Source organism: Bombyx mandarina, chromosome 13, assembly GCF_030267445.1.
Source record: "Bombyx mandarina strain Sakado chromosome 13, ASM3026744v2".
Lineage (NCBI taxonomy): Eukaryota > Metazoa > Arthropoda > Insecta > Lepidoptera > Bombycidae > Bombyx > Bombyx mandarina.
Genome location: NC_143220.1, coordinates 6,047,623 through 6,073,089, shown reverse-complemented (window position 1 = coordinate 6,073,089; position 25,467 = coordinate 6,047,623). Strand labels below are relative to the sequence as shown.

The following is a 25,467-nucleotide window of genomic DNA, read 5'->3' as shown; positions in this document are numbered from 1 at the left end:
AATTGTTTGAGATGATAAAATCATATCGTTTTCCCCATCGTTTACCTGGAGTCACTGCGTTCATCCACAGTGCGTTTCGAGATATCATTTTTGCCACGTACCATCCGGCTTTGGAATGAGCTTCACGGCGTTTCCCGAGCGCTACGACATGTCCTTCTTCAAACGAGGCTTGTGGAGAGTATTAAGCAGTAGGCAGCGGCTTGGCTCTGCTCCTGGCATTGCTGACGTCCATGTTAAATTACTGGGCGACGGTAATCACTCACTCGTCTGCCTACAAGGGCAATAAAAAAAACCCTCAGACTTTGTTGTTAATGTCGATGTACCTAATTACTGTACTTTGCAAGTACGAATACCATCACCCACCCACCCTGAGGTATGACTTGTCTCAGAAGCAGACAGGACGGCGGAACCGTCACAGCACGTCCTGCCTCTCTCTAGTAACAATTACCAGTGAAATCAAATACAAATTTACAACATTCAGAGACGTTTATTTCAATTACAATTAGGAATGTTCTATAGAACGACATTCACTTACAAATTAAAATGGATACATTTTTATTATATTTAGTTGATAAACAGATAAATTGTTTATAGACAACAATACACTTCTTTGGTGTATACAAAAGTTTAAGACAATTAAAAAAAACATTCAAACACATGGACTTTGAACATGTAGAATGTGTAGCAGCATTACCTTAATTTGTCATTTACTTTACTTTGACCGCTAACTACATACTTGTAAAATTCACGTTACAATTGAATGCTAACTTCACTCCGGATGTCATAATATAATTACATTCTCGAAGTTTACGATAATATACATTCATATAAATAACTATAATTTTTGGCAGAATTTCTCATCCAGTGAATAATTATAGGACAAAAAAAAACTTTAAACAACTCATTTAAAAACGTATTTTGTATGTAGAGAACTCGACTGAGATCGAAAATAAATAAAAAACTACACACCAATTTGTTTAAATCATTTTTGTGTTGGAAAAAGTAAATCTGATCTGATATTTGACCATCACACATTGGCTTCCTCGCACACATTTCATACTTGCCTTGTTGCAACACACACAACTGTCATCTGTGACATCATCAATTTCAATATTTTACACTTCATTTCGAAATGAGCCAGGGAAACAGTGGCATACAGCCAGCATGCAGCGTGCTACTTTTCACTCGGGAGGCACTTGCGGCCAACGATGCCAACACACATGACGTCTTGCCTTTAGACATAAATGCTGAGACGATATCCACATTTAACTTTCAACTTTCCCTATTAAACTTTCATACAGACGACACACCAATTGCCTTCCTCGTAGAAGCTCCTGACAATCGCGAGCCGCGCGTCTCGGCAGAGCTGATCCAGTTCCCCTTCATCGAAGACGTGGTAGTATCTGAGGAAGGTGGTGTCGGGTTGTTGGAGCGGGGGCGCCTTGCTGCGCAGGTTCCAGGGCACCAGCAGGTCTTTGTGCTGGAACTGCGTGCGGTTCTCGTGCACGGGCAAGTGGATGCCGCCCACGGTCAGCTTGTGCCGGTCCAGCAGCGGCGTCCGGGTCCGCGACAAGTAACTCGACTTGGTTTGATCCTTGGCCCACACCGTGATGAGCGCTTGCCCGTTGGCCCGCAGGAGTCGGTGTATTGTTTGTATCGAGTGGAGGCGGCGTGCCTGAAATATATATTTTTTAAATTTCAATTTAGGAATGTAACGAAAAATTAAGTTCGGTAAAAAAAATATGTGTCGGAAACGCATTTTTTTTTTCATAATTTATATTCCGAGTATAGCACAGTTAGTGGTTGTGTCAACTTGCCCAGAAAATTGAAAAATTCACTATTGCTTAGATGGCTGGACGATCTCACAGCCCACCTGGTGTTAAGTGGTTACTGGAGCCCATAGACATCTACAACGTAAATGCGCCACCCACCTTGAGATAAGATTGAGATGAGTTCTAAGGTCTTAGTATAGTTACGACGGCTGCCCCACCCTTCAAACCGAAACGCATTACTACTTCACGGCAGAAATAGATAGGGCGGTGGTACCTACCCGTGCGGACTCATAAGAAGTCCTGCCACCAGTAATTGCGTGTTTCATTTTTATTAACGATGTTATTCCTTCACCGTTGAAGTCAATCGTGAACTTTTGTTAAGTACGTATTTCATTAGAAAAATTGGTACCCGCCTGCGGGATTCGAACACCGGTGCATCGCTACATACGAATGCACCGAACGTCTTATCCTTTAGGCCACGACGACATAATATTATAATATCTGATCTTCCAACAATAATATCTCCCAATAACACAAGTAAATGTCACCTGTGTGCTGAAGTGGTGCACGACGGCTACGCAAATGATGAAATCAGCGCACTCGTCCTTGAGGCCGGTGTTGAGCAAGTCCAACCGGATGCAATCGGCGCCGGATATCCGGGCCGCCAACCCCTTGCATTCCTCTAGTAGACCGCTGCTCCTTTCACCGGCTACCTGGGAACGTTAACAGAGATAGTTAACAATGGAGCTGACAACGAGACAGTTCAGTATCAGCATTGGGACAGTCCTCGATAGCGGTTCAACGGTACTAAAATATTAAGGGTTACCTAATTATTATATTATATATTATAATTATTATAATTAATATCCTGACAACTTGGAAAAACTAATAGTTGTAGGTCGCGTGGAAGGAAAGAGAAGTCGAGGAAGATTGCCAACCAGGTGGACGTACATTTCAAGGAGGCCACAAACACCAGCGTCCCGAACGCTATTAAGCAGGCCGAATGCAGGAAACATTGGAGGAAGCTGGTGGAAAAACTAGACCAAGGTGGTGACGACCCTCAGTAATGAGGAAGCGACGAAGAAGAAAGAATTATTAATAACGGTAGGCAGCGGCTTGGCTCTGCCCCTGGCATTGCTAAAGTCCATGGGCCACGGTAACCACTCACCATCAGATGGGCCGTATGCTCGTCTGCCTACAAGGGCAATAAAAAAAAAAACAATTTGCAAAATTAGGTAATTAGGTGTTTGCTCCAAAACAATTTGTTCCTTGCTGGATGTCTTGTTGTTCTCTTCAATGAAACGATTTGGCTCGTATTTACAGGTTTATTAAAAGATAAAAACTGAAGAACAAATAACAATGAGGTTGAATATTGTAGTAGATAATGTAATCGTTAAAAATGTAGGTATATGCGTTCGCGATCGCTCGATGAAGTGAAGCTCGGTGGTGGGCGAGAATAAAACTTGTTTGGAGGGGGATTTAGAGATCCTTAACACAATTTATTATTTTATTATTTGAGTTAATGTAAAATAATTGGTATCCTATTGAAAGAACACAAAAGCAGTGATAAAAGTGAAGTACATTATGATGAATACATTAAGTTGATAAATTTGACTGGAACATAACTATGAAATATTTGAAGAATTTTCATACAATCTTTCTGGGCCATCTTCCATTACCAGGAATAATTCCAATACTTATTTTTAAAAAAAACCTACACTAACCTGCAATATATCTGTTCTGTTGAGTATATTCTTGCCATTGCCACAGCCAAGGTCCAGCACTATAGATCCAGCCGGCACGTGCTGCATGAAGTCTACAACCTTGGGCCAAGGCTTGTGCCGCGTTGTGCTGAAGTGTCCTGCGATTTGTTCGTATACCTTACAAGGAATTGAGAAGATGTTTATGCATACTTAAATAACATCTTAATTTTTGGCAGAAAATTTATTGAAGACGACGTAAAAAAAATAGCCTTGAGAGGCTACGTCAGTGTAAGATAAGTGTACGTACGTAAGTAAGTACGTAAGTGTGTGAGAAGATCCGGCGAGAAACTCGGTGGACTGTCTGTGGGTTAATTTACTCGCAAGCGACGGGTTCGACGACAACGATGACCGGTGACCTGGTATTGTTAACTATTCATAGCTATATCGAAATCAATATAGCAAATCAATACAACAGTTATTTTTCGATTATGTACGGTCCTACAATGAACTTCATATGATTGAACCAGTGTTACATCCGATGGCATATTAGAAACTTTAAAATTTTCAACGAATTGATAGATAAAGTCTATATAATCATGAATAGCCATTCTGTGTAAAGGGATTTAATGTTTAGAAATACTGCAATATTATAATTTTGCTATAAGTTTAATGACGTATATAATGACGAATATTATGCAGCAGTTTAATTAATTTTCTAGAACCTAATTGAATTGATTTTCTTACACAGTAGCTAGAATTAAGTAAATTATGATTGTCTTTTTAAATAGTATTCAGCAAACTTTTAGGAATTACTATAAAGATTGATGTTGACATCTGAAAAAAGACACAAACTACAAATCTAGCATCTGTGATTACGTAAATACACCAGAGTCAATACAGTCATATCAATAATCAAAATGAAATAATGTAACATACTTTTGAAACATTTAGCAACTATAAGTAAATTGTTAAAAAACATACTCATTAAAATACCTCAGATTATAAATTAAGCAATTCATGCTATACAATATATTTTATTTTTTCCAAAATACGCCACTTTTTGCAACTTCTTAGGAATATTGTGCCCATTTTGATAAATTCTGGAAGAACATTCTAAAATGTTCTGAAAACAATTTGAAACGATCCTATTACTGGTTTTGAACGAAGTAATATCCTGAATCAAAGTGTGTACGAAAGTTACTAAATATACTAAAATTAACATTGTGTATTGTCATTATTAATAGATTTTACCAACAGCTAATGAATGTTAGTAATACTTAAAACTAAAAATACCTGGTGCACATGTATGTCCTCTATGTTAGATGCAACATCATTGCTAATTGTCTCAGGAATATTACGTTCAATGCTATCACACAACGTCTTGTATTCACATTTACATGGCCCACACCTGGTCCATCGGAATGTCAAGGAGATTCTCATCTCCCTCTGTACAGTATCAGATGTGATCACTTTAACTTTCTCTTTATCTATTAAACGAACATCAAGGACTGGGTCCCACATTCTTGGCTGTATTCCATGCTGCCAGTCATATCTGGAATTTATTATTTTCTTTTTTATTACAGGAAATAATAGAGTAACTTACTTTTTGTAAAGTTTTTGCAAAGTTTTAAGTATTAATTACTGTTACAAGTTGACTATAAGTGTTTTCGTAGAAATAACAAACTATTAATATTCTTTCTATCCTTTTAGAGTTCTAACGCTACCTTAAGACACTTATCGATTCTAGATTTAAATCGTCGTGAAGGTCGAAATTCTTCATACATGTTTATAAACTGATGATGACAATGATCTTTATTACTTTGTACCATTAACTTTGTCTTAGAAATGTATTTATTACCTAGCTTCATCTTGCATTATCATCATTGATCTAGCCTCAACCATAATTGGCACATATTTCCCTGCGTGGTGCTTCCAATCCATAACCACATTGGAGCCCAGTGATAGGGCCAGAATTGTTTCTCCAAATGGACTGTGTTTGTCGACATGCGACGGGATACCTGAAAGATAAATTTTGTATTATTATTATTATTTTGGATTATGTAAAAGAATGTTTATGAGATCTCTTGAGATTAATTATTTGTAAGTTATGTATTGTGAGGATAACAGTATTGGATTCAAGTGGTCACAGCTCTCAGACATGAGGACATCACTACTAAATCAAGAGTTCAACAACAAAGAATTTCTTAGTTTTTTTTTTTTTTTTTTATAGCTTAGATGAGTGGACGAGCTCACAGCCCACCTGGTATTAAGTGGTTAATGGAGCCCATAGACATCTACAACGTAAATGCACCACCCACCTTGAGATATAAGTTCTAAGGTCTCAATTATAGTTATAACGGCTGCCCCACCCTTCAAACCGAAACGCATTACTGCTTCACGGCAGAAATAGGCGGGGTGGTGGTACCTACCCGTGCGGACTCACAAGAGGTCCTACCACCAGTAAGTTAGTGATTCGAAGCGAGAAATTGAATGATGAAGAACTTTAGAAAATTCATAAAATAAAGTAAATAATAATCACCTTGCCCAGGTAAGTACTTGTTAACAGTCAGCTGAACTGGTACTCCGAGATCGTAACCATAGTGTTGGAGCCTCCTCCACAGCAATTTACAAATCTTTGGTATTTTTTCCTGCAATGGGCAACTCAAGTCAACGTCATTGCTGCCATATCTGAACTCATAACCATAATGTTTGACTTGACGGTTCTTTAATGTTGTTTCTACGTGTTGTATATTAAAGGTATTAAGGAATAACTTCTCTTCATCTTCGGTAAGAAAATCGGGTATTATATGTAAGCCTTTAGGATTTGGATGCTTACAAATAATATCAGTATCCGGAACTGAAAAAAAATCTTCATTTTACAAATATAAAAGACAGTAATTTAAAAAGGCAATTATTTTATAAGATTATTTGTTATAGGTTTTAGTTAATTTTGTTATAACCAATTATGACAAAGAGGTTTGCCTTGAAATAAGATAATTCAGTAATTCAATACATTTCCAACTTACCATTTTCAACAAATGTCACATAGAGTGTCGTTCCATTCTCATCTACCTGTGCTTTCCCATTGCATGCCTCATAAAATAGTGACGCATTCTCGGTTTTATCAAACATGAGATATGAGTAGGATTCTCCTTTTTCGGCAACAAACTTAGGCAACGGTGTGTTTACCTTGTACTCTGTCAGCAGTTTCAACAGTTTTTGCTTATCAAACCCTGTAGCTTGCCCCACATTGCAAAGAATCACATTCTGTAAAGATATAAGCATTTTACCTAGTTCCAAGCCATACAATACATTTAAAATAGCAGATAAAACAAATTTGTTGCAGTTTAAGTACTAGTGTTATTGAAATTTATGTTTAAATGTATATCTGGACTATTTTAAGGGATAGCAAACTAAAGATTTTAATAAACACTTGTATGTAAGCTATGGAAATATTTTACTTACGGGCCTAGGATCTTCATAACAAACAATTCCTTTCAGAGTATTCAATCGGGCAGCAAACCGTTTGCGTTTCTTCTCATGTTTTCTATCGTCTTCCATGTTGTATCAACACTAATTACAAATATATTTAAAGCTTAGTCTAACTAAGGGAGCACTGTCACAAGTAAAAAATACAGAATCTGATACAGAAACAAATGTTCACGTTAAGATTAATGCTTACTTGAATTTGTTAATAAGTGTATAATCTATGATTGTAATGATAAAATTGCTCACGAATTAGGTACCGTACCGTACGGTACCGTACCTATTATCACAAATAATAGGTTGGGGAAAAGTCTTTTCGCATTATAGTATTTATAAACTTGTAATAAAATCTCTTTGGCTATATTTGTGTCTGGCTGGTTTTGGTATCATTAAAATTTAAATTTTAAAGAAGATAATTCCAAATTCGAATTAGGAAAATGTGTGATTTTTATTTATTTTTCGCACTGTCAAGATGAGTGTATCTAATGAATTCGATACATTTTAAAATTTTACTACAAAAAAGGTAAAAATGCAACGCAAGCCGCGAAAAATATTTGCGATGTTTATGGACCTAGTGCAGTGTCTGTGAGAGTAGTACAAATTTGGTTTAAGCGTTTTCAATCCGGAATTTTTACTAAGGGGTCAATTCTCTTCATGTCATCCCGTACCTTCGGTGTTACTTTGTCTCACTTCATTCAGTTTTATTTAATTTCGCTCCATTTCCATTTTGAAACAATAGATTTTGGCTTTTTTATAATATTTTGTTGTATGGGCTAGATTCCTTTTGCATGTCCAAAGGACTACTGAAAAATGTGTGACATCTTAAAGTGTCATAGATAGGTTGCAACTAGTTGCAAGGTTAATTGTATTTGTTAGGTCCAGAAAATTGATATTTCTTACACATAAATAGAATACTTTATTCTGTGAATAGTATTACAGTATGTTGGATTTGATGTGATATTATCTGAAGATCTACGAAATTTGAACTATTTGTACCAAAGAAAGGTACAAAACATTAATTTAAATGGTAAAAAAATCTTATTAATCTACTGGGCTTGTACATGTGAATAGATAATTGCTCCTTTAATATCCTACTTTTTTCTACGACAATACTTAAATAATTAATAATTATTTAACTTTTCAGGATGCTAGAAAAAAGAGGCAAGTTGTTTGTATGGCTTCAGATTTCTTTTACCCGAATACCGGAGGTGTAGAAGAGCATATATTTAATTTGTCACAATGTCTCATTAAAAGAGGCCACAAAGTCATAGTATTAACTCACTCTTATGGCGACAGAGTCGGTATCCGATATTTAACCGCAGGCTTAAAAGTTTACTATTTACCTATTAGAGTATTTTATGCCCAGTGCGTATTGCCAACAATGATATGTAATATCGCTTTAATAAGAAATATATTGATAAGAGAATGCATAGAAATAGTTCATGGTCATTCTGCTTTTAGTGTTTTGTGTCATGAAGTATGTATTATAGGCAAATTAATGGGATTAAAAACTGTATTCACTGACCACAGTTTATTTGGGTTTGCTGACACATCAGCTGTACTGACAAACAAGTATTTACAAATATGTCTCAGTGAGATTGATCATTGCATATGTGTATCTCACACTGGCAAAGAGAACACAGTGTTAAGAGCCAAAGTTCAAGCTCACAAAGTTTCGGTGATCCCAAATGCAGTTGATGCATTTTCTTTCATTCCTGATCCATGCCAAAGAGATCAAAAATTTATAACCATAGTCATAGTCTCAAGATTAGTGTACCGAAAAGGTGTTAATCTCATGGCTGCCGTTATAGCCGATATGTGCCCACGGTATCCAAACTTAAGATTCATCATAGGTGGAGACGGTCCTAAGATGTGGCTACTACAAGAAGTCCGAGAAAAAATAGGTTGTCAAGAATCTGTTAGATTGTTAGGCAGCTTAAAACATTCAGAAGTTAGAAATGTTTTAGTGAAGGGTGACATTTTCTTAAATACATCACTCACAGAAGCATATTGTATGGCTATAGTAGAAGCTGCAGCTTGTGGACTAAAAGTTGTTTCTACTAAAGTAGGAGGAATACCTGAAGTACTACCAGAAAGTATGATCTATCTTACGGAGCCAAATGTAGGCAGCCTGGTCAGAGGAATCGAGAAAGCAATAGCTGATATTAAAGAAGGAAACATAATGTGTCCATTTAAATGCAATAGACTGGTTCGAGAGATGTACAGTTGGATGGACATTACAAAAAGAACTGAGATAGTTTACGATAGAATATTACTAAACAAAAACAAACCACTAGGGCAACAGTTACGTAGCTACCTTAAATCTGGTGTTTGGCCCTTTCTATTAGTGATAAGTTTAATGTATATATTACTACAATTAACTGACAGAATTTATAAAAGAAAGTATATTGACAAAGCAAGAGATTTAAGACTATAATATTTCATTTCGAAGGTATTGTTTACAAAACACCATCATGATATCTTTTATGTGAATGTTAAAATTTGAGCAAAAAATAAATCTAATAATATAATTTGAAATTTAACTTAAAATATTCTAATCACTGGACTATAGATGTCCGCTGTAGGCTTCCCAAGGTTCACCGCAATGGCCAGGGCTGCACTCCCCATAACCAACAGTTCATCATGTAACAGAATGTTATTCAATCTGGAAGTCAATTTGGCTTTGCTTCAATCCGCATCTATGCATCAACAATCGAATCATGCAAAAACATTACATAGGTACTGTTGGTAGAGCTGCATGTGCCTGCAGAGCTTTCATGAGCCCACACCTTAATACCATACAACCAACACAACATGTTAATACCACCCTGCCTGCTGGTAAGCAGTAACGTATTTCAGTTTGAAGGATGGGGCAGTTATTTTACTGTAAAACGAAGACTTACAACGCATACCTCACGATGGATGGTGGCATTAACATTTTAGATGTTTATTTATGGGCTTCGGTGACCAGTTAACGCCAGGTGGGCCATAAACGCGTCCATAAAAACCGCAATAAAATATTTTATATACATTGATAAGGATACATGGAAAGGACAGTTTCTTTAGTTAAAATGACACTAAACTACCTTAAAATTATATTGTTGTTTTTTTATTAAGCTAATCATATACTTGTCGTTTAAGAATATTTGTATCATGTGAATCAGTCATTAGTAACACAGCCATTGGATAATATATTTGCACGTCTTACATTATGTGAAATCAAATACATTTTCAATTGTGATAATATTGTGTTGTGTTACCAATGTTACTACCAATCTTCTTCATTTTCAGACCCAATGATTTTTATCATATGATAAAATGAATAAAGGCAAAACTTAGTTTTGGAATGATTTATTTTTAAACTGAGTTAGCATAAAGCTAATAACTAATCCTTCAACTAGTTAGCCATTACATAGTAAATACAAAATAATTTCAATAAATAACAAGGCTCTAAACCACTATTGTGTTTTGCTTGAACATTATTAATATTGGTAGATAGAGATACCTGTCTTATATTTATAAAAATAATTAATGTGATCTTCGAAAGCGGACTGATAATATTATAAGATATTATACAAACTGTGATGTTATTTCAAGCCCTGTGAACAAATAAATTTATATTAATTGTTATTAATAAAATAAATTATAATAAAGTTATTTTGAGGAAACTTTGTTTTTTTAATTTAATTTATTCTGTCTGAAAGAATAAAACTCTGCAGTTTAAGAACATTAAACAAAAAGGAATCCTTGGTATTGGATTCACAAACACATGTATATACATATCACAAAGTGAATATCATCCATAATGTGGCATGAGATCGATAATACTCTAAGAATTCTTCTACTATATTTAGCATGTTTTTTAGCATTATGGGATTATGGTAGTCCTTTATTTGTAGTAGTTTTATGGTTGACCTACCTACGACACAGCTAGAAAACGAAGAACATAAATGCATTTCTTACACTTTAGTAGCACGTGATGGGTAGTTTGGGCGAGATCCAGCTTGCTTGAGCTGAAGCACAATTGACCGTAAGCGTGCCACATCCCTTCCTCGACGGGGTCCAAAGTCACAAAGCTCAGAAACCCGGGCCCATTCATTTCCTTCCTCCACACTACTTTCAGATCCTCGAGCTTGTGCTCGCTCTGCATTCCTATCATTTAAGCAAAGCACATGTTTTTCTATAAAAGAAAGTATCAATACTATGTTCATGCAATTGAACAAACCAGTCAACTACCTTTTATTTATGTGTGACACTATTTATTCATAAAAAGTCATTCAAATATTTTTATGAAAGAAGGATAATAAAAATATTTCAATAGATAGTTTAATTAAAAAACAGCATAAAATTATAGTGCACTGAGTTCTATGGTGCATCAGTTTTTTCAGTAATGGTGATATCAGTGTGACAGTGAAACTTGATTCACAGAACTTGTTACACATTTTATGGATACAGTTAATTCTAAATGTATTTTCATGTTCCAATATTAATTACAAATTCAACCATGACCATGACACTAATGTTATCAATTTCTTAATCAGTTATTTATACTCACTTAGCAGATTCCCTGGGGCATTGAAAAAAAAAATTGATGTTTTACCATCTTACTTAAATTTAAGAAAGTTAAAATATGATTTATTGATATATTACTAACATTTACAATCACAGTCAATAAAACTGTAAAGCTGAAGCTGGTTGCATCGAGGGGCATGGAAGGGGTCAACAGAATTGAATATTGAAATAAAAGGCCAAATTTAATAGAAATGTCTCTCTCCGGCACTCAATTGTCTCAAGTTAAGACAGCAAAAGTTATGCCAAGTTTTAGTTATGATATCAATTCAATTAAAATAAAAAATTAAAACTTTTTTGTAATAATAAGTTAAAATGCATTCAAAAAGCACTAGTCAAAAATAACAGACATTTGAGAGTGCAACCCACTCAACCACAATAGCTTAACAGTATTCAGGGTGGTGGAAATGCTCGGAGCAGAGTTCTGTATTAAACTAATCCAGTTGATTCTAAAACTCTACGATTTATGCATATAGCTGATCAAAACTTTATTTTGGAACTTTAATGGAATTGGAATAATTGGATTTTACCTGTTGGCAGCTTTAGTTTTGGAAATCTGTTCTTCATGTGATTTGTACCAGTCCTCCAGTTCTTTCTTGGCTATCTGAAGCATTTCTTGCTTCTTTTGTTCTTCCTCAGCATCTGTGAAATTAGCACCTCCTTTTGTTAACTTCATATTAAATAAAATAATTAAGATAGTGACTAAATAGCTAGATCTTGTTTCTCAATTTTTTAAATTGTATTCTTCTCTACTATTAAATTAATTAATATCATTAGATTCTTAAAGTATTTTATACCAATCACATGTTTGTAAGATTTATCTAAATAAAAAAAAAAAAATATATATTTTTCCATATATCTATTCGCACCTTTAGAATTGAAGTGGCTTAATTAAAATAAATAAATAAAATGATTTATACTTTAAACGACTTATAGACATGTATTCTACCAGTTTATACAATTAAATTCTTTTTAAGTCTAGAAAAGGACAAAGTACTCTTTCCATCTCTTTCAAATAAAGCGCATACCTTAGATTAAAAAAAAAAATGTAATGAATATGTATTACAATTTACTAATAACATTTTTGGAGTTTAGCAAAAATAACTTTTTAGCTTATGGCGCTTCAGTTCTAAAGGTGTGATCTTATTTAATAGTATTTACATAATTAGAAAATAAAAACTGACATTTCTTGACCTTAATTACAAAATATGGCAATCCCCTTTAGTTGGCAGGCATCCAAACTTCTTATACCTTCTACGATTGTAAAGAAAGCCTATATCAGAATAACCATGTCACTCTACTTTAAAATAATTGTAACAAATAAACACCTTTCTCTTCTAATCTTTTCTTTTGTTCTTCACGCCATATTTTGATCTTCTCAGGTTCCTCACGTTCTTGTTTGAATACTGTTGTTGGAGTGGATCCCAATGGAGCGTCATCCAACAGACCATTAGCATCAAATGCTGATGCACTGGGTACTTCTAGAGGTATAGCATGAAATTAGGATTTATAAGACTGACAACTTCACTACCTTCAAATATTTCCACAAAACGAAAAATAATTTAAGTACTAACTATCGGATAATGACTCATTCAAGCACAATTATTGATTAGCTTCATTCAGGAGTGATTATTTTTTTCCAGAGAAATTATTTATGTTACAGCGCATCATAAATTTATATTTCGATCTCTAGTTTTATAATACTTAATATTCTTACCGACAAAATCGTCAAACCCGTTTGTAGACGTCGAAATGGCAGGGGGCGGAGCACTGGTTTCTAGCTCGTCTTCGAGACCCGCTAGCTGATTCTGCTCACGGGCAAGGAAATCTGCTGCTGGATCAACCTCAGGTTCAACGAAACTGTCTCCAAAATCATCCATTTTCAAATAAGCTTTTGGAACAAATCAATCAATAGAATGAGAGTAGATTTTAAACACTTTTTGACGAAGATGAAGAGAGAAATAACAAATTAGTGTGCAATCTATGGTGAAAATACTTTAAAGGTCTATGGGTGAAAATGAATTGACACGGTGACAGTTCAATTTTTCAAAAGTTGTTTAGCTAAATTTAATTTTACGCCATTGTGATAAAATTTATATTTCAAGGTAACAAAGTTTTTTTTACTTAAGGCAACTAAAACAAAATGTCAAACAAAATACATTTTGTTTAACGCCAATACGACTGACAAAGGGAATACGCCAACAAAGATTGAACGATGTGTTAAAAAAAATTAAAATCATGTCAATGGGGTTGGCCGGTTAAAGCTTTTCTCAGATGTCGCCAGCGTAGCTTGTTCCCTTGTCACAGAGAGCCACCATTTTGTGTGTTTTGCGTTCGTGATATTTCGGCATTTTGTGACTTTGATACGGTTCTTATTACTTTCTAAGTAGTGCTAAACAGTTTTACAACATATATTCCAACTGGATAGTTAAAGAATTAAAGGAGGAGTTGAGACACGTGGTGCATCTTTACGAGGAAAAAAAGTGGATTTTGTCGAAAGGTACAATGTTGATGTTTTATTTTAACTTAGAAAACTTCTCTCAAACTGTTTCCGGTAACTATTATAATAATAATATTAAATTGTGTACCTTAGGAACTATATTCCTTGTAGCATGTGCAAAAAGAATTGCTCATATTACACACATTACCTACCAACTAATGTATTATTTTACTTTTTTCAGATTAGAGCTATATGACCAAAATATTAATTTTGAAACAAAATGAGAAAATTGCTCTAGCAAAATATGCTAATATATATGATTTGCTAGTGGAGCCATGTGGCATTTTCATTAGCCAAGAGCGCCCATATATATCTTGCTGCATCTCCTGATGGTGTGTTGGGCGAAGAAACTATAATTGAAGTGAAATGTCCATACGCTAGCAGAAAACATGAAATAAATATACACAACGGTGCCTTACTTAGAACAATGTAACGGGATATTGTCTCTAAAAAAACCTGCCCATATTATTATCAAATCCAAGGGCAGTTATACTGCTCAGGCAAAACATACTGGAACTTGGTCATTTACACCTACAAGGACATCAAAGTGATTTATGTTGAAAAAGACAATAATTTTATAAATAATATGATAAATAAATTAGATATCTTTTATGAAAATATTTTCAAAGCATTGTATGAAAAATATCTGTATTATATCTGTATTGTATACACACACTTGTCGAAATAAAAAATCAGGAATATTTTTAATTATTTTTATTGACAATTCCTTCTCTAAAATTACATAACATTACACATATGAAATTAATCGTTCTATGTGAACCCTCTGACTAGCTAATTTTTGATCTATCTTTAACTGAACACCTGGAATTTGTGATTTACCTTTTAAAAAAGATGGGATATTTATAGTAATTCCTTTAGAGGCAAACAGATCCTGTACATTAAAACCTCTGTCTGCCATAATACTATCTCCAGAATCACAAATCTGCAGCAGCTTACTTCGTTCTACTATCTGTCGATCACTTGCAGAACCAGCGTAGCCGTTTGAAACATATGATAATAATCCCCCTGGTGATTAGGATTAGGTTTTGAAGCTCCTATCAAAAATTTCAAGGTATTTTTATGTTTATAAGAACTAAATGACGCTTTTTGAGCATCAGGTTGTCTAGGCTTCTGTATGCCAATTTCAGTCCCATCTACAATCACCCTTGTGTAGGGATAATGTGTTCTAAAACAATTAGGCATATAATAATTTACTAAGCTGCGGCTAGGCCAAATGTCAATTAGGCTCTAGATATCACTGACAAAATTTATCCATGTTACAACAATATTAAAAACTTCAGTTTTACTTACACCGAAAATTTTACTTAATTCAAAATCTGTTGTGTTTCTTCTAAGCTTAATTAATAACATTAAAAATTGATCTTCTATTGATATGCCGACCACTCTACTCTAGCGATACCTTATATCATTTGACATTGGCAAAAGTGTCATTAAAACTAATGAAAACTTAGATGCTGTTCCCAACCCGGTGTGGTATTGCACTGTCTCATCGTCTGCAAGTAATAGCTCTGTAGAGAACAATCTTAATATATTGGATGTTTGAGTTCCAATAGTAATATGATGCCTTGTAATTGTTTCATCTATACTAGAGTTATTATTTTCTATTAGAATTTCTTGAGAGACATTTGAATTAAAATGCACATTGCTGTGTTCTTCAAGGGGTACTATATCTTCACAGTATTGGGAAGTGTTGGGCAGGCTAAAAAGCTGTTTTTTAAGGTTACGAGTTTGTAACCTTTGTTCTCTACTTTTTGTTTCTTCAGAAACTGGTTTCATATTCCATGAAAATATAGATGGTACAGCACCTTTCTTCAGATATTTATGTTAATTTTTGACACCTACAACACAAAGAAAAACATTTAAATATACTATCACAAGGAAACCTGACCATAGTTTCAAAATATTTGTTATTACAATGGATGCAGCGATTTAGATAGAACTTTCAATAGTAACAGCTGATAATGAACAACAGCTCATGAGGAATGTGTTTCCTCCAGTCTGATTTTGTGTTTGTTAAAAGGTTCCTTACAGCATAAATCTACTTGCGAAATATGTTAGCAACTAATAGTGTGCCTAACTAATTATTATTGGATTTTTTTAATAAGAGAACAAAGATGTGTGCTACACCTAGTCATGCATTATAAATATTTGACAGAAAGAAGCATATCTGTGTATTTACTAATGTTTTCATAGTTAGATTCCACAAAGTGTTTACGACATAGCCTCGAACTTTTTGTGGGAATACATTTTTCGCGTCAAATGGCCTTTAACCACAGTCTTCCAATTTTCTTGTCCTTCGGGAATTGATGTACTCCAATTTCTGAGCATATTGGCACAAAACAACGCGTCGTTGTGCTTAAAATAATTTTTAATCAAAAATTCCAATACAAATATTGAATGTTATGGGAACAATGCACACCAGCGCCACTTTGACAGTTGGTACCCCATTGGGTGAAAAACCAAATGAAAAGAAATTACCTAATAACTTTTCAACAAAATATTAAGAAATAATTTTCTTTTATTTTCGTTCCATTTCATACATCGGACTCGTTGAATAGTAACCTATAGACAAAACCTACCGAGTTTCTTGTCGGATCTTTTCAATGGTAGATTCAGCGAAGTGGTACTGTTGCTAGGGCAGATGTCGCAACTTTTTTCAGGCTTGGCTACGTGAGCTGTGTAACTATACTGAGACCTTAGAACTTATATCTCGAGGTGGGTGGCGCATTTACATTGTAGATGTCTATGGGCTCCAGTAACCACTTAACACCAGGTGGGCTGTGAGCTCGTCCACCCATCTAAGCAATAAAAAAAAAAGAGCTCGCTCATCATCTAATGTGAAGCAAATTAGCTCCTCGAGGATAGTGGCAGATAAGTAGGAAATAAGAAAATTTCATTTCACATTTGTAAGTAAGTTTTAGTTCTTAATAGTAAGAATTTAGGCTGTACGCTTTATGTTTCCTTGAATTTCAATTGGTTGAAAACATGTTGAAAAGGAAAATGTTTCACAAGTCCGTAAGCTATATAAATGCAGCAAAAGTCCTAACCATCACGTCACAGTCGGAGTCCCGCGAGGCTCCACCCTCTCCCCGTTACTGTTTAGTTTATATATCAATGATATACCCCGGTCTCCGGAGACCTATCTGGCGCTCTTCGCCGATGACACCGCCATCTACTACTCGTGTAGGAAGAAAGCGTTGCTTCATCGGCGACTTCAGACCGCAGCTACCACCATGGGATAGTGGTTCCGGAAGTGGCGCATCGACATCAACCCCACGAAAAGCACAGCGGTGCTCTTCAAAAGGGGTCGCCCTCCGAACACCACGTTGAGCATCCCTCTCCCGACTAGGCGCGTCGACACCTCCGCCATTAGCCCAATCACGATGTACGACCAGCCCATACCGTGGGCCCCGAAGGTCAAATATTTAGGCGTCACCCTCGACAGTAGGATGACATTCCGCCCTCACATCAAGACGGTACGCGACCGTGCCGCCTTCATTCTAGGACGTCTCTACCCGATGATATGTAGGCGAAGTAAAATGTCCCTTAGAAATAAGGTGACACTCTACAAAACTTGCATACGCCCCGTCATGACCTATGCAAGTGTAGTGTTCGCTCACGCGGCCCGCACTCACATAAAATCACTTCAAATTATCCAATCCTGTTTTTGCAGGATAGCCGTCGGAGCCCCGTGATTCGTCAGGAACGTCGACCACCATGACGACCTGGACTTAGAGTTCACCAGTAAGTATATGCAGTCGGCGTCGATGCGCTACTTCGATAAAGCGGCACGACACGAGAACCCTCTCATCGTGGCCGCCGCGCCGGTAACTACATTCCCGATCCTGCGGAAAGAATGGAAAGCAGTCGACGTCGCCTAAAACCCGTCGCTCGCGACGAAGGGCTCGACGAGTAAATTAACTCTTTAAACACAGCCCACTGAGTTTCTCGCCGGATCTTCTCAGTGGGTCGCGTTTCCGATCCGGTGGTAGATTCTGCGAAGCACGGCTCTTGCTAGAGTTCGTGTTAGCAACGTCGTCAGGTTTTAAGTGTATAATCTATGGGTTTCAGCCCCGTGAGCTCACCTACTAGTTACGGTTACGCTGGAATAGCCTCTCAAGGCTAGCAGCAGGTGACTGAAGTTAGCCCCTCAAAAAAAATTTTCTTTCCTGTTTTCTACTTATTTTCTATTAATTCGTTTGTTCATCATTTGTTCTTGATTGTTCACTGTTAATAATTGTTTGTTCTGCATTTATTAATTAAAAAAAAAAATTTAAAAATATACCTACAAGTTAGCCCCTCTAATGCAATTTTTAATATTTTTTCATCCTTAATGACTCGTAAATATTAATTTTCGATTGTTCTTATATAAAATACGTTTGTTCTCTTTCGAAATTACTCATTTTTTGTTTAATTAACTATTTGTATTAGTTGAATAAATGTATTTGGTCTAAATTAACGCCAATGCACATTATTTCATTTATTTATTTTTTTATTTTTTTAATTAAACTGTATACCAATTAATTGCTCCTTCAGGATTTATATTTGTTTTTTTTTTCACGATTAAACCCGCGTAGAAAGTTTAGGCATTATAGTTGACGCATGCGCAGTACACATATTTTGCATACATTTATTCAACTAATAAAAATAGTAAATTAAACAAAAAACGAGTAATTTCGAAAGAGAACAAAAGTGTTTTATATAAGAACAATCGAAAATTAATATTTACGAATCATTAAGGATGAAAAAATATTAAAAATTGCATTAGAGGGGCTAACTTGTAGGTATATTTTTAAATATTTTTTTTAAATAAATAAATGCAGAACAAACAATTATTAACAGTGAACAATCATGAACAAATGATGAACAAACGAATTAATAGAAAATAAGTATAAAATAGGAAAAAAAAAAATTGTTGAGGGGCTAACTTCATTCACCTGCTAGCAGCTCAGGTAGGAAAAAAAAAAGAAAAAAAACCTAAACATAGATTATACACTTGTATAATCTATGCTTTAATATTTGAGTTTGAGTTCTAACCATAGATTATACACTTATTATATTTGAGAGTTCTAACTCGGAACAAAACCAAAAAACACTACAACTTCAACAAGAATTATTAAATTTAGCTAAAAAATGAATTTGTGTGTTAGATTGAAATGCTTCCGTTATAACATTTCCAGCCATTTATACAGATATTCTACAACATCGGAAGCAATTGAACAAAATGAACAAGTAATTATTGACGACAGCGATGTAGCACAGGCGAAGGAAGAAGAAATTAATAAAAAGAGAAATATATCTCGTCTTAGTATGTCACATTATAACCTCGTTAACGGAAAACGACCCTACGACTATCCAATGAGTTTAGCTCATTTGACCGTGAAATACAACAGGAAAATGTATGGAAAATATGGAAGCGTTAGTGGAGTGAACCCTAGTAAGTACTTTACAATAACATATTCTTGTTCAATAAATGTTTACGATATCTAATGGCTCAAGTAATATTGCGGTTTAAAAAAAAAAGCAAGCTTGTGAAATTTATTTTTTTGTCATTCGGTTGGACTCTTAAAATCTTAAGATTTATTAGTGGTGATGAGCAGACCTTGTGTTCAAGCAATAGATACTATAATGTGAAAATTACTGCCTTAAGACATGGAATCAGAACTTCTAAATTGTAATACATAAATGCTTTATGGCAGAAATAGGCTGGATGATGGTTACGGTCCCTGTGGACTGCCTTAACTATTTTCTTAAACAATGTTTTTTTTATAAGGTTTATGCTGGCCAACTAGAGCAGACATCAGAGAGAAATTGGAATATGAATCTGAAGCATACCCTTTCACAATACAAGAGATGATGGAGACAGCCAAGCAGAAACGTCAAGCTGAAGAGGAAAATATATTGAAGAGAGATCAGGAAATTGTAGCCAAAATGGCAAAATTAGAGATGTGGAAAAAGGAACTTCGAAACAAAGTCGCCAAGAAAACTGCTGAAGCACAAGCTGCTAAGGTATATTATTATATTAATTATTTTCAAATTAGAGATTATTGAGTCATTGTAGTGTGAAATATTAAAACCACCTTAAACCAGTACCCATCTTAAAAATGTCAATTTGGTGGTCACAATATTAGTTTTATGATTTTACCAGGAATAAACAATTATATTGTGGTGTCTACAATGCTTAGAATATATGCTCTCACAAATAATTTGATCTTTTGCCCAATAGGACAAGAAGGAACGCCTTGTTGAGGAGGTGCGAAGACATTTTGGTTTCAAACTGGATTCTCGTGATGAAAGGTTCCAGGAGATGTTGGTCAAACGCGAGAAAGAACAAAAGAAACAGGAAAAACTAGCTAGAAAAGAAGCTAAGGAGAAGGTTATGATTGCCAAACTACAACAGAAGAATGCTGAAATCAGTGAAAACAAATAAAAATAATTTTAATATGATTAATATAAATAAAAATTAGTATGCCTAGTAAACATTTATAAGTTAAAATTTGATAATACTTCTTTATTTTTGAGCAAAGGATCAACCAACCTAACTTTACAAAAAAAAACAATAATGCAAAAAGATGATGAATTCATATTACTACTCTACTGTTAGTAGTAAAGTTTGCCTAAGACAAACCATGGCACTACTTATTTCTGCAAAGCATGAATGCACTGTGATTAAAAAGTAATGATATTTTCATCTCACATATCATAAATGATTGACAATCCCATTCTCATGGATTGCTTGAAGCCTCTGGGGTCTATATAAGGACTTTGGTTTGCTCCCTTTGTGTTTCGAATCTGATGTTCCATGGGGAGTGTAGGAGGTACGGTTTGAGATGATCTCACCATAGAAGCCGCGTTTCATCCATTCTACCTAGAACAACTCTGTTCATCTACGCCAGTGTAGGTAGGAAATGGATATGATATGAATAAAGCAGTTTTAAACAGAGTATGTTGAATTAAAAAAATTTTTTTTTTTGCTTAGATGGTTGGAATAGCTCACAGCCCACCTTGTGCTAAGTGGTTATTGGAGCCCATAGACATCTACAACGTAAATGCGCCACCCACCTTGAGATATAAGTTCTAAGGTCTCAGTATAGTTACAACGGCTGCTCTACCCTTCAAAACGAAACGCATTACTGCTTCACGGTAGAAATAGGCGGAGTTTGTTACGCGGACGACACCTTGGTCGTGGCCCGGGGTAGGGACTTGCGCGAGTCTGCCCGTGTTTCCTGCGCGGGGGTGGCCTTCGTCGTCGGCAGGATCCGAAGGCTGGGTCTGGAGGTGGCGTTCGATAAATCCCAGGCCCTGTTGTTCCACGGGGCCCGGAGAGCGCCGCCTCAGGGGGCCCACCTCGTGATTGGAGGTGTTCGCGTCGAGATCGAGGCGACCGGGTTGCGGTACCTCGGCCTCGCAGAAGGAGGCGGCGGAACGGGAGAGGGAGAACTCTTCCTCCCTCTCGGCGCCGTGCCGCCGCCGTCGAGCCGGGGGTCGGAGGAGGGCGTTTGTCCAGCTCCGGCCCCTATGAGGAGGCAGTCTCCTCCCGGTGATGGTCACGGGGCGACCTAAGGGGGTTGTGACTGCGCCGCACGCTACCGCCACTCTAGCGCGCTGGCACCAGGAGGACGGGACGACGCGTCGGCGGCTTCGGATTGCGATGCGGTCCGCATTTTCGTCGTCGCTGTCGTCCCTGAACATACTGTGGAAGAGCAACCCGGTCGGCGGTGTATCGCGTTCCGACCCGGCAGGCTGGTTCTGGCCCAGCGGGGTATCCCGGAACACCAGCGGCATCGCGCGGGCGGCCTGGTAGGGCCGCCGTACCGCGGAGACTGACGTCGTTTGTCGTCGACTATCGCCTCGACGACCCGTCCGTCGGGCGTCCTCGGGGTGGCGCCGCGTGTCTGGTTGTAGTGTTGACCGCGGGAACCCCCCTACTCTGACCGGGTTTTGACCCCGGACGGAGATCGGACGCCGGGTGTAAGAGTGCAGGGGAGTCGTTTAGTGGGTGGGCCCTAAATTCCTTGGGCCCGCGGTCTGCTCTCAACACCTGCAGATCGTTGAGTCTCACATACCCCGCGCGCCCCCTAGGCGCGGGGACCTCGTAGGAGGTTCGGCCCTCGGCCCGAAAAAAAAAAAAAACTCCATAGACATTTACAACGTAAATTCGCCACCCACCTTGAGATATAAGTTCTAAGATCTCAGTATAGTTTATATAGGATCTCAGTATATTTTTCGTGACTTTTGTAGTTAAAAAATATGTAGTAGGTATTTAAAATCTGAACTTTTTTTATTACTCTAATGCCTTAAAGCGCTGTTTTTAAAATCCTTCCACTTGTTGTTGCACAGTTTTTTTTTTATTTCTTTTTATTTTTTATTGCTTAGATGGATGGACGAGCTCACAGCCCACCTGATGTTAAGTGGTTACTGGGGCTCATAGACATCTACAACGTAAATGCGCCACCCACCTCGAGATATAAGTTCTAAGGTCTCAGTATAGTTACAACGGCTACCCCACCCTTCGAACCGAAACGCATTACTGCTTCACGGCGGAAATAGGCGGAAATATTGAATAAGTTGATAAATTTTATAATAATTTTCATTATTCAATAATAATTTAATATTAAAACAATAATAAAATAAGACCACACTATATTTATAAACATTAACAAAAGCAAAACATTAATTGTCCCCTTCACACTGATCTATTTTTTTTTTTTTTATTGTCAGGAGGAAATCGCCGGACTCCCACCCTCCACTGGGGATGGAGGGTGGGGCATGTCGGAGTCGAACCGACTAAAACCTCCTGTCGCTCAACAACCAACGTCCAACCCTCGCATGAGACAGAACTCATGAAAAAGCAAGGGGAGGAGAGTGAAGCGTTTAGTGCGGAGCACATCTCTCCCATCACCCTCCTCCTCGGGAGCCGGGCCAGCGATCGTCGGCGCCACGACCACCAGCCCTCTCGGTCGGCAGGCTGTCCGAAGCCCGCCTAGATGGCGCCGGTTTGAATAGGTTATCCTACGAAATACCCCGCTGGGTCAGAACCAGCGTGGGTCGAGGATAGCCGGCCTTCCATCATCCGGATGCTCTTGCGTAAAACGCGTGCAGAGCAGCTTGCACGTCGTCTTCTTAGGCCCCCTTCGCCGGGCCCCAGACCGACATATGAGGGGGACCCGAAACACTTAGAGGGCCAGGGCTAGGGCGACATCCGCCTCCCTGGCCCCCGCTCGACGGCGGCGGGCTTGTGCGTCTCTCACGCGCCCTTCACACTCATAAGCTAGACCGCGCGAGAGAGAGATGGGCAGACTTTTCATGATGCGCATGCAGTGCGACGTCACGGCCCGCGCGTATTCACAAACACTACACAAGCGCAACGTGTGAATGTGTTGAACGCGAGGTACATGGTAGCGGAGTTCCGGATTGCTGGAAACCTTTAGTTACTAAATACATAACCTAAAATAAAAATCTAGACATTACCTATATGTAAATACATGTAAAGGAAATTTGTGAAAGTAACGTAAGTTTCGTGAATTTGAAATGAGTCTTATTTAGTGTATGTTTACAAGTCTGTTACCTAAAATTACTAAAGTCATTTTTCTTAAATAAACCGTCATCTTTTCAATTGTTACTTATTAATTGTTACTTTTCTATCTTCTATCTCTATATATAAAAATGAATTGCTGTTCTTTAGTCTCGCTAAAACTCGAGAACGGCTGGACCGATTTGGCTAATTTTGGTCTTGAATTATTTGTGGAAGTCCAGAGAAGGTTTAAAAGGTAGATAAATATGAAAATGCTCGGAATTAAATAAAAATAACAATTTTGTTTTTCCTTTGATGTGTCTCCGGTTGGACGGATTCCTTTTGTTTGTTTTAAGTTTATTTTATACAAAAGCTCAGGTCTTTTATTTATTGATTGAAGTACTACGAAGTCTGCCGGGTCAGCTAGTTTTAAATAATAAAGTGATTGCAGAAATAAACTCCTCTACCAAACAAACTTTATTCATACAAATAAACAAAAGGAATACAAAAACTCATGAAGACTCATCATCGTCGCTCGAGTAGAAGGCCTCTCGCGGGTTGATGGCGAGAGTGCGCTGCGTCAGCTGAGGGGAGCAAACCAATGTGTCTGACGAATCGCTGACCATGCTGCTGCTAGGACTCGATCTGTCCTGGGAACTTGACTGAAAATAATAATAAATAAATAAATATTTTCTAACAATCACGCCACGTTAACTGGTCCTGTGCTAAGTTCGTAAAGAACTTGTGTTACAGGTACCAGATAATGGAAATAAATGTAAGATTTTTATTATACACATACATATATTTAATATACATCCATAACCCTGGAAAATACACTTTATATTTATCATACAAATATCTTCTCTTGGCGGGATTCGAACCCGCGACCCCCTTGAGTAGCGACCATGTCACTTACCACTACACCAGACGGCCGTTACACCAGACGGCCATTTAACCATTTAAACGTTTAAAAAACCATTTTATTTTTTAAATAAACAAAACTTACCGATATACAGTCCCTTATCATCATCATCATCATCATCATCATCAGCCTTTATCTGCCCACTGCTGGACATAGGCCTTCCCCAATGCCTTCCACATAATGCAGTAATACAGTAATAAATAATACAGTCCCTTGATTTAAGATAATTATTATAATGGGCTTTGGCGGTTATATTGGTAGTGGTGACTAATGGTTCAGGGCGTTATCGGAAGTGAGATAATTATAATAATTAAATAACACAACAGTGTGCTTAGTGCGAGTTTCTTAACGTCTTCGATAGCGTAAAAGGTAAGTAGAATTTGTATGCAGTTGGAACTGCGCCCCTAGCGGCATAAGTACGCAAACGTTCTAACTGCATACAAATATGAATTAACGTTTACGCTATCGAGAACGTTAAAAAACTCGCACTAAGCACACTGGTTACTCCTAGCGTTTATTCGCGACATAAACTTAAAAGTAACAAGCAACGGAGATTTTTTTTTATTGCTTAGATGGGTGGACGCGCTCACAGCTCACCTGGTGTTAAGTGGTTACTGAAGCCCATAGACATCTACAACGGCTGCCCCACTCTTCCAACCGAAACGCATTACTGCTTTACGGGAGAAATGGGCAGGGTGGTGGTACCTACCCGTGCGGACTCACAAGAGGTCCTACCACCAGTAATTACGCAAATTAGAATTTTTGCAGGTTTGATTTTTATTACACGATGTTATTCCTTCACCGTGAAGGTCAATCGTGAACATTTGTTGAGTACGTATTTCATTAGAAAAAATGGTTAATGTACAGTTATGAAGTTAAGGAAGCCAGGATTGCGTTACTTGTACTTTACTGCATTACTAAAATTGTATGTGACATAAAGCAAAGGATATGTACTGTCTCGAACGCATAACTTATGCACG

The 25,467-nt window shown here is 37.1% G+C and overlaps 5 protein-coding genes and 1 long non-coding RNA gene across 9 annotated transcripts in view; 2 read left to right on the top strand and 4 right to left on the bottom strand.

Moving 5' to 3' along the window:
* Window positions 1-467: 467 nt before the first annotated feature.
* LOC114239741 (tRNA (carboxymethyluridine(34)-5-O)-methyltransferase ALKBH8) lies at window positions 468-7,190 on the bottom strand. The gene is made up of 8 exons (XM_028170102.2): window positions 6,941-7,190; window positions 6,502-6,742; window positions 6,015-6,332; window positions 5,334-5,493; window positions 4,769-5,027; window positions 3,497-3,652; window positions 2,321-2,485; window positions 468-1,675 (listed from the first exon to the last, which is right to left on the bottom strand). Exons 1-8 carry the CDS (start codon window positions 7,034-7,036, stop codon window positions 1,286-1,288), a joined length of 1,785 nt encoding a protein of 594 aa, XP_028025903.2. The 5' UTR covers window positions 7,037-7,190; the 3' UTR covers window positions 468-1,285.
* Window positions 7,191-7,800: 610 nt separating this feature from the next.
* PIG-A (phosphatidylinositol glycan anchor biosynthesis class A) lies at window positions 7,801-9,479 on the top strand. 2 transcript variants are annotated; one of them, XM_089732307.1, is made up of 2 exons: window positions 7,801-7,966; window positions 8,106-9,479. In XM_089732307.1, the coding sequence occupies exon 2, from the start codon at window positions 8,136-8,138 to the stop codon at window positions 9,396-9,398; it is 1,263 nt and encodes a 420-aa protein (XP_089588433.1). In that variant the 5' UTR covers window positions 7,801-7,966; window positions 8,106-8,135; the 3' UTR covers window positions 9,399-9,479. The 2 variants fall into 2 exon arrangements, with proteins under 2 accessions (XP_089588433.1, XP_028025877.2); XM_028170076.2 differs by having other exon boundaries at window positions 7,801-7,988.
* An 817-nt stretch (window positions 9,480-10,296) lies between these two features.
* Window positions 10,297-13,741, bottom strand: Clc (clathrin light chain). Of its 3 annotated transcripts, XM_028170077.2 has the most exons (6): window positions 13,248-13,740; window positions 12,859-13,011; window positions 12,061-12,172; window positions 11,517-11,528; window positions 10,925-11,113; window positions 10,297-10,560 (listed from the first exon to the last, which is right to left on the bottom strand). In XM_028170077.2, the coding sequence occupies exons 1-6, from the start codon at window positions 13,408-13,410 to the stop codon at window positions 10,554-10,556; spliced, it is 636 nt and encodes a 211-aa protein (XP_028025878.1). In that variant the 5' UTR covers window positions 13,411-13,740; the 3' UTR covers window positions 10,297-10,553. The 3 variants fall into 3 exon arrangements, with proteins under 3 accessions (XP_028025878.1, XP_028025880.1, XP_089588434.1); XM_028170079.2 differs by lacking the exon at window positions 11,517-11,528 and having other exon boundaries at window positions 13,248-13,741; XM_089732308.1 differs by lacking the exons at window positions 10,297-10,560; window positions 11,517-11,528 and having other exon boundaries at window positions 10,921-11,113.
* A 988-nt stretch (window positions 13,742-14,729) lies between these two features.
* On the bottom strand, window positions 14,730-16,484 carry LOC114253478 (uncharacterized). Its single transcript, XR_016324075.1, has 2 exons — window positions 15,966-16,484; window positions 14,730-15,889 (listed from the first exon to the last, which is right to left on the bottom strand). It is a non-coding gene; the product is annotated as an uncharacterized LOC114253478 (long non-coding RNA).
* A 2,616-nt stretch (window positions 16,485-19,100) lies between these two features.
* On the top strand, window positions 19,101-20,997 carry CRIF (growth arrest and DNA damage-inducible proteins-interacting protein CRIF). Its single transcript, XM_028170083.2, has 3 exons — window positions 19,101-19,488; window positions 19,825-20,060; window positions 20,278-20,997. Exons 1-3 carry the CDS (start codon window positions 19,185-19,187, stop codon window positions 20,479-20,481), a joined length of 744 nt encoding a protein of 247 aa, XP_028025884.2. The 5' UTR covers window positions 19,101-19,184; the 3' UTR covers window positions 20,482-20,997.
* A 3,013-nt stretch (window positions 20,998-24,010) lies between these two features.
* bmm (brummer) overlaps window positions 24,011-25,467 on the bottom strand; it is a 59,758-nt gene continuing 58,301 nt past the window's right edge. Inside the window, exon 21 of the mRNA XM_089732306.1 lies at window positions 24,011-24,227. Within this exon, the coding sequence (XP_089588432.1) occupies window positions 24,078-24,227 (150 nt within the window). The 3' untranslated portion in view covers window positions 24,011-24,077. The remainder of the gene's footprint in view (window positions 24,228-25,467) is intronic.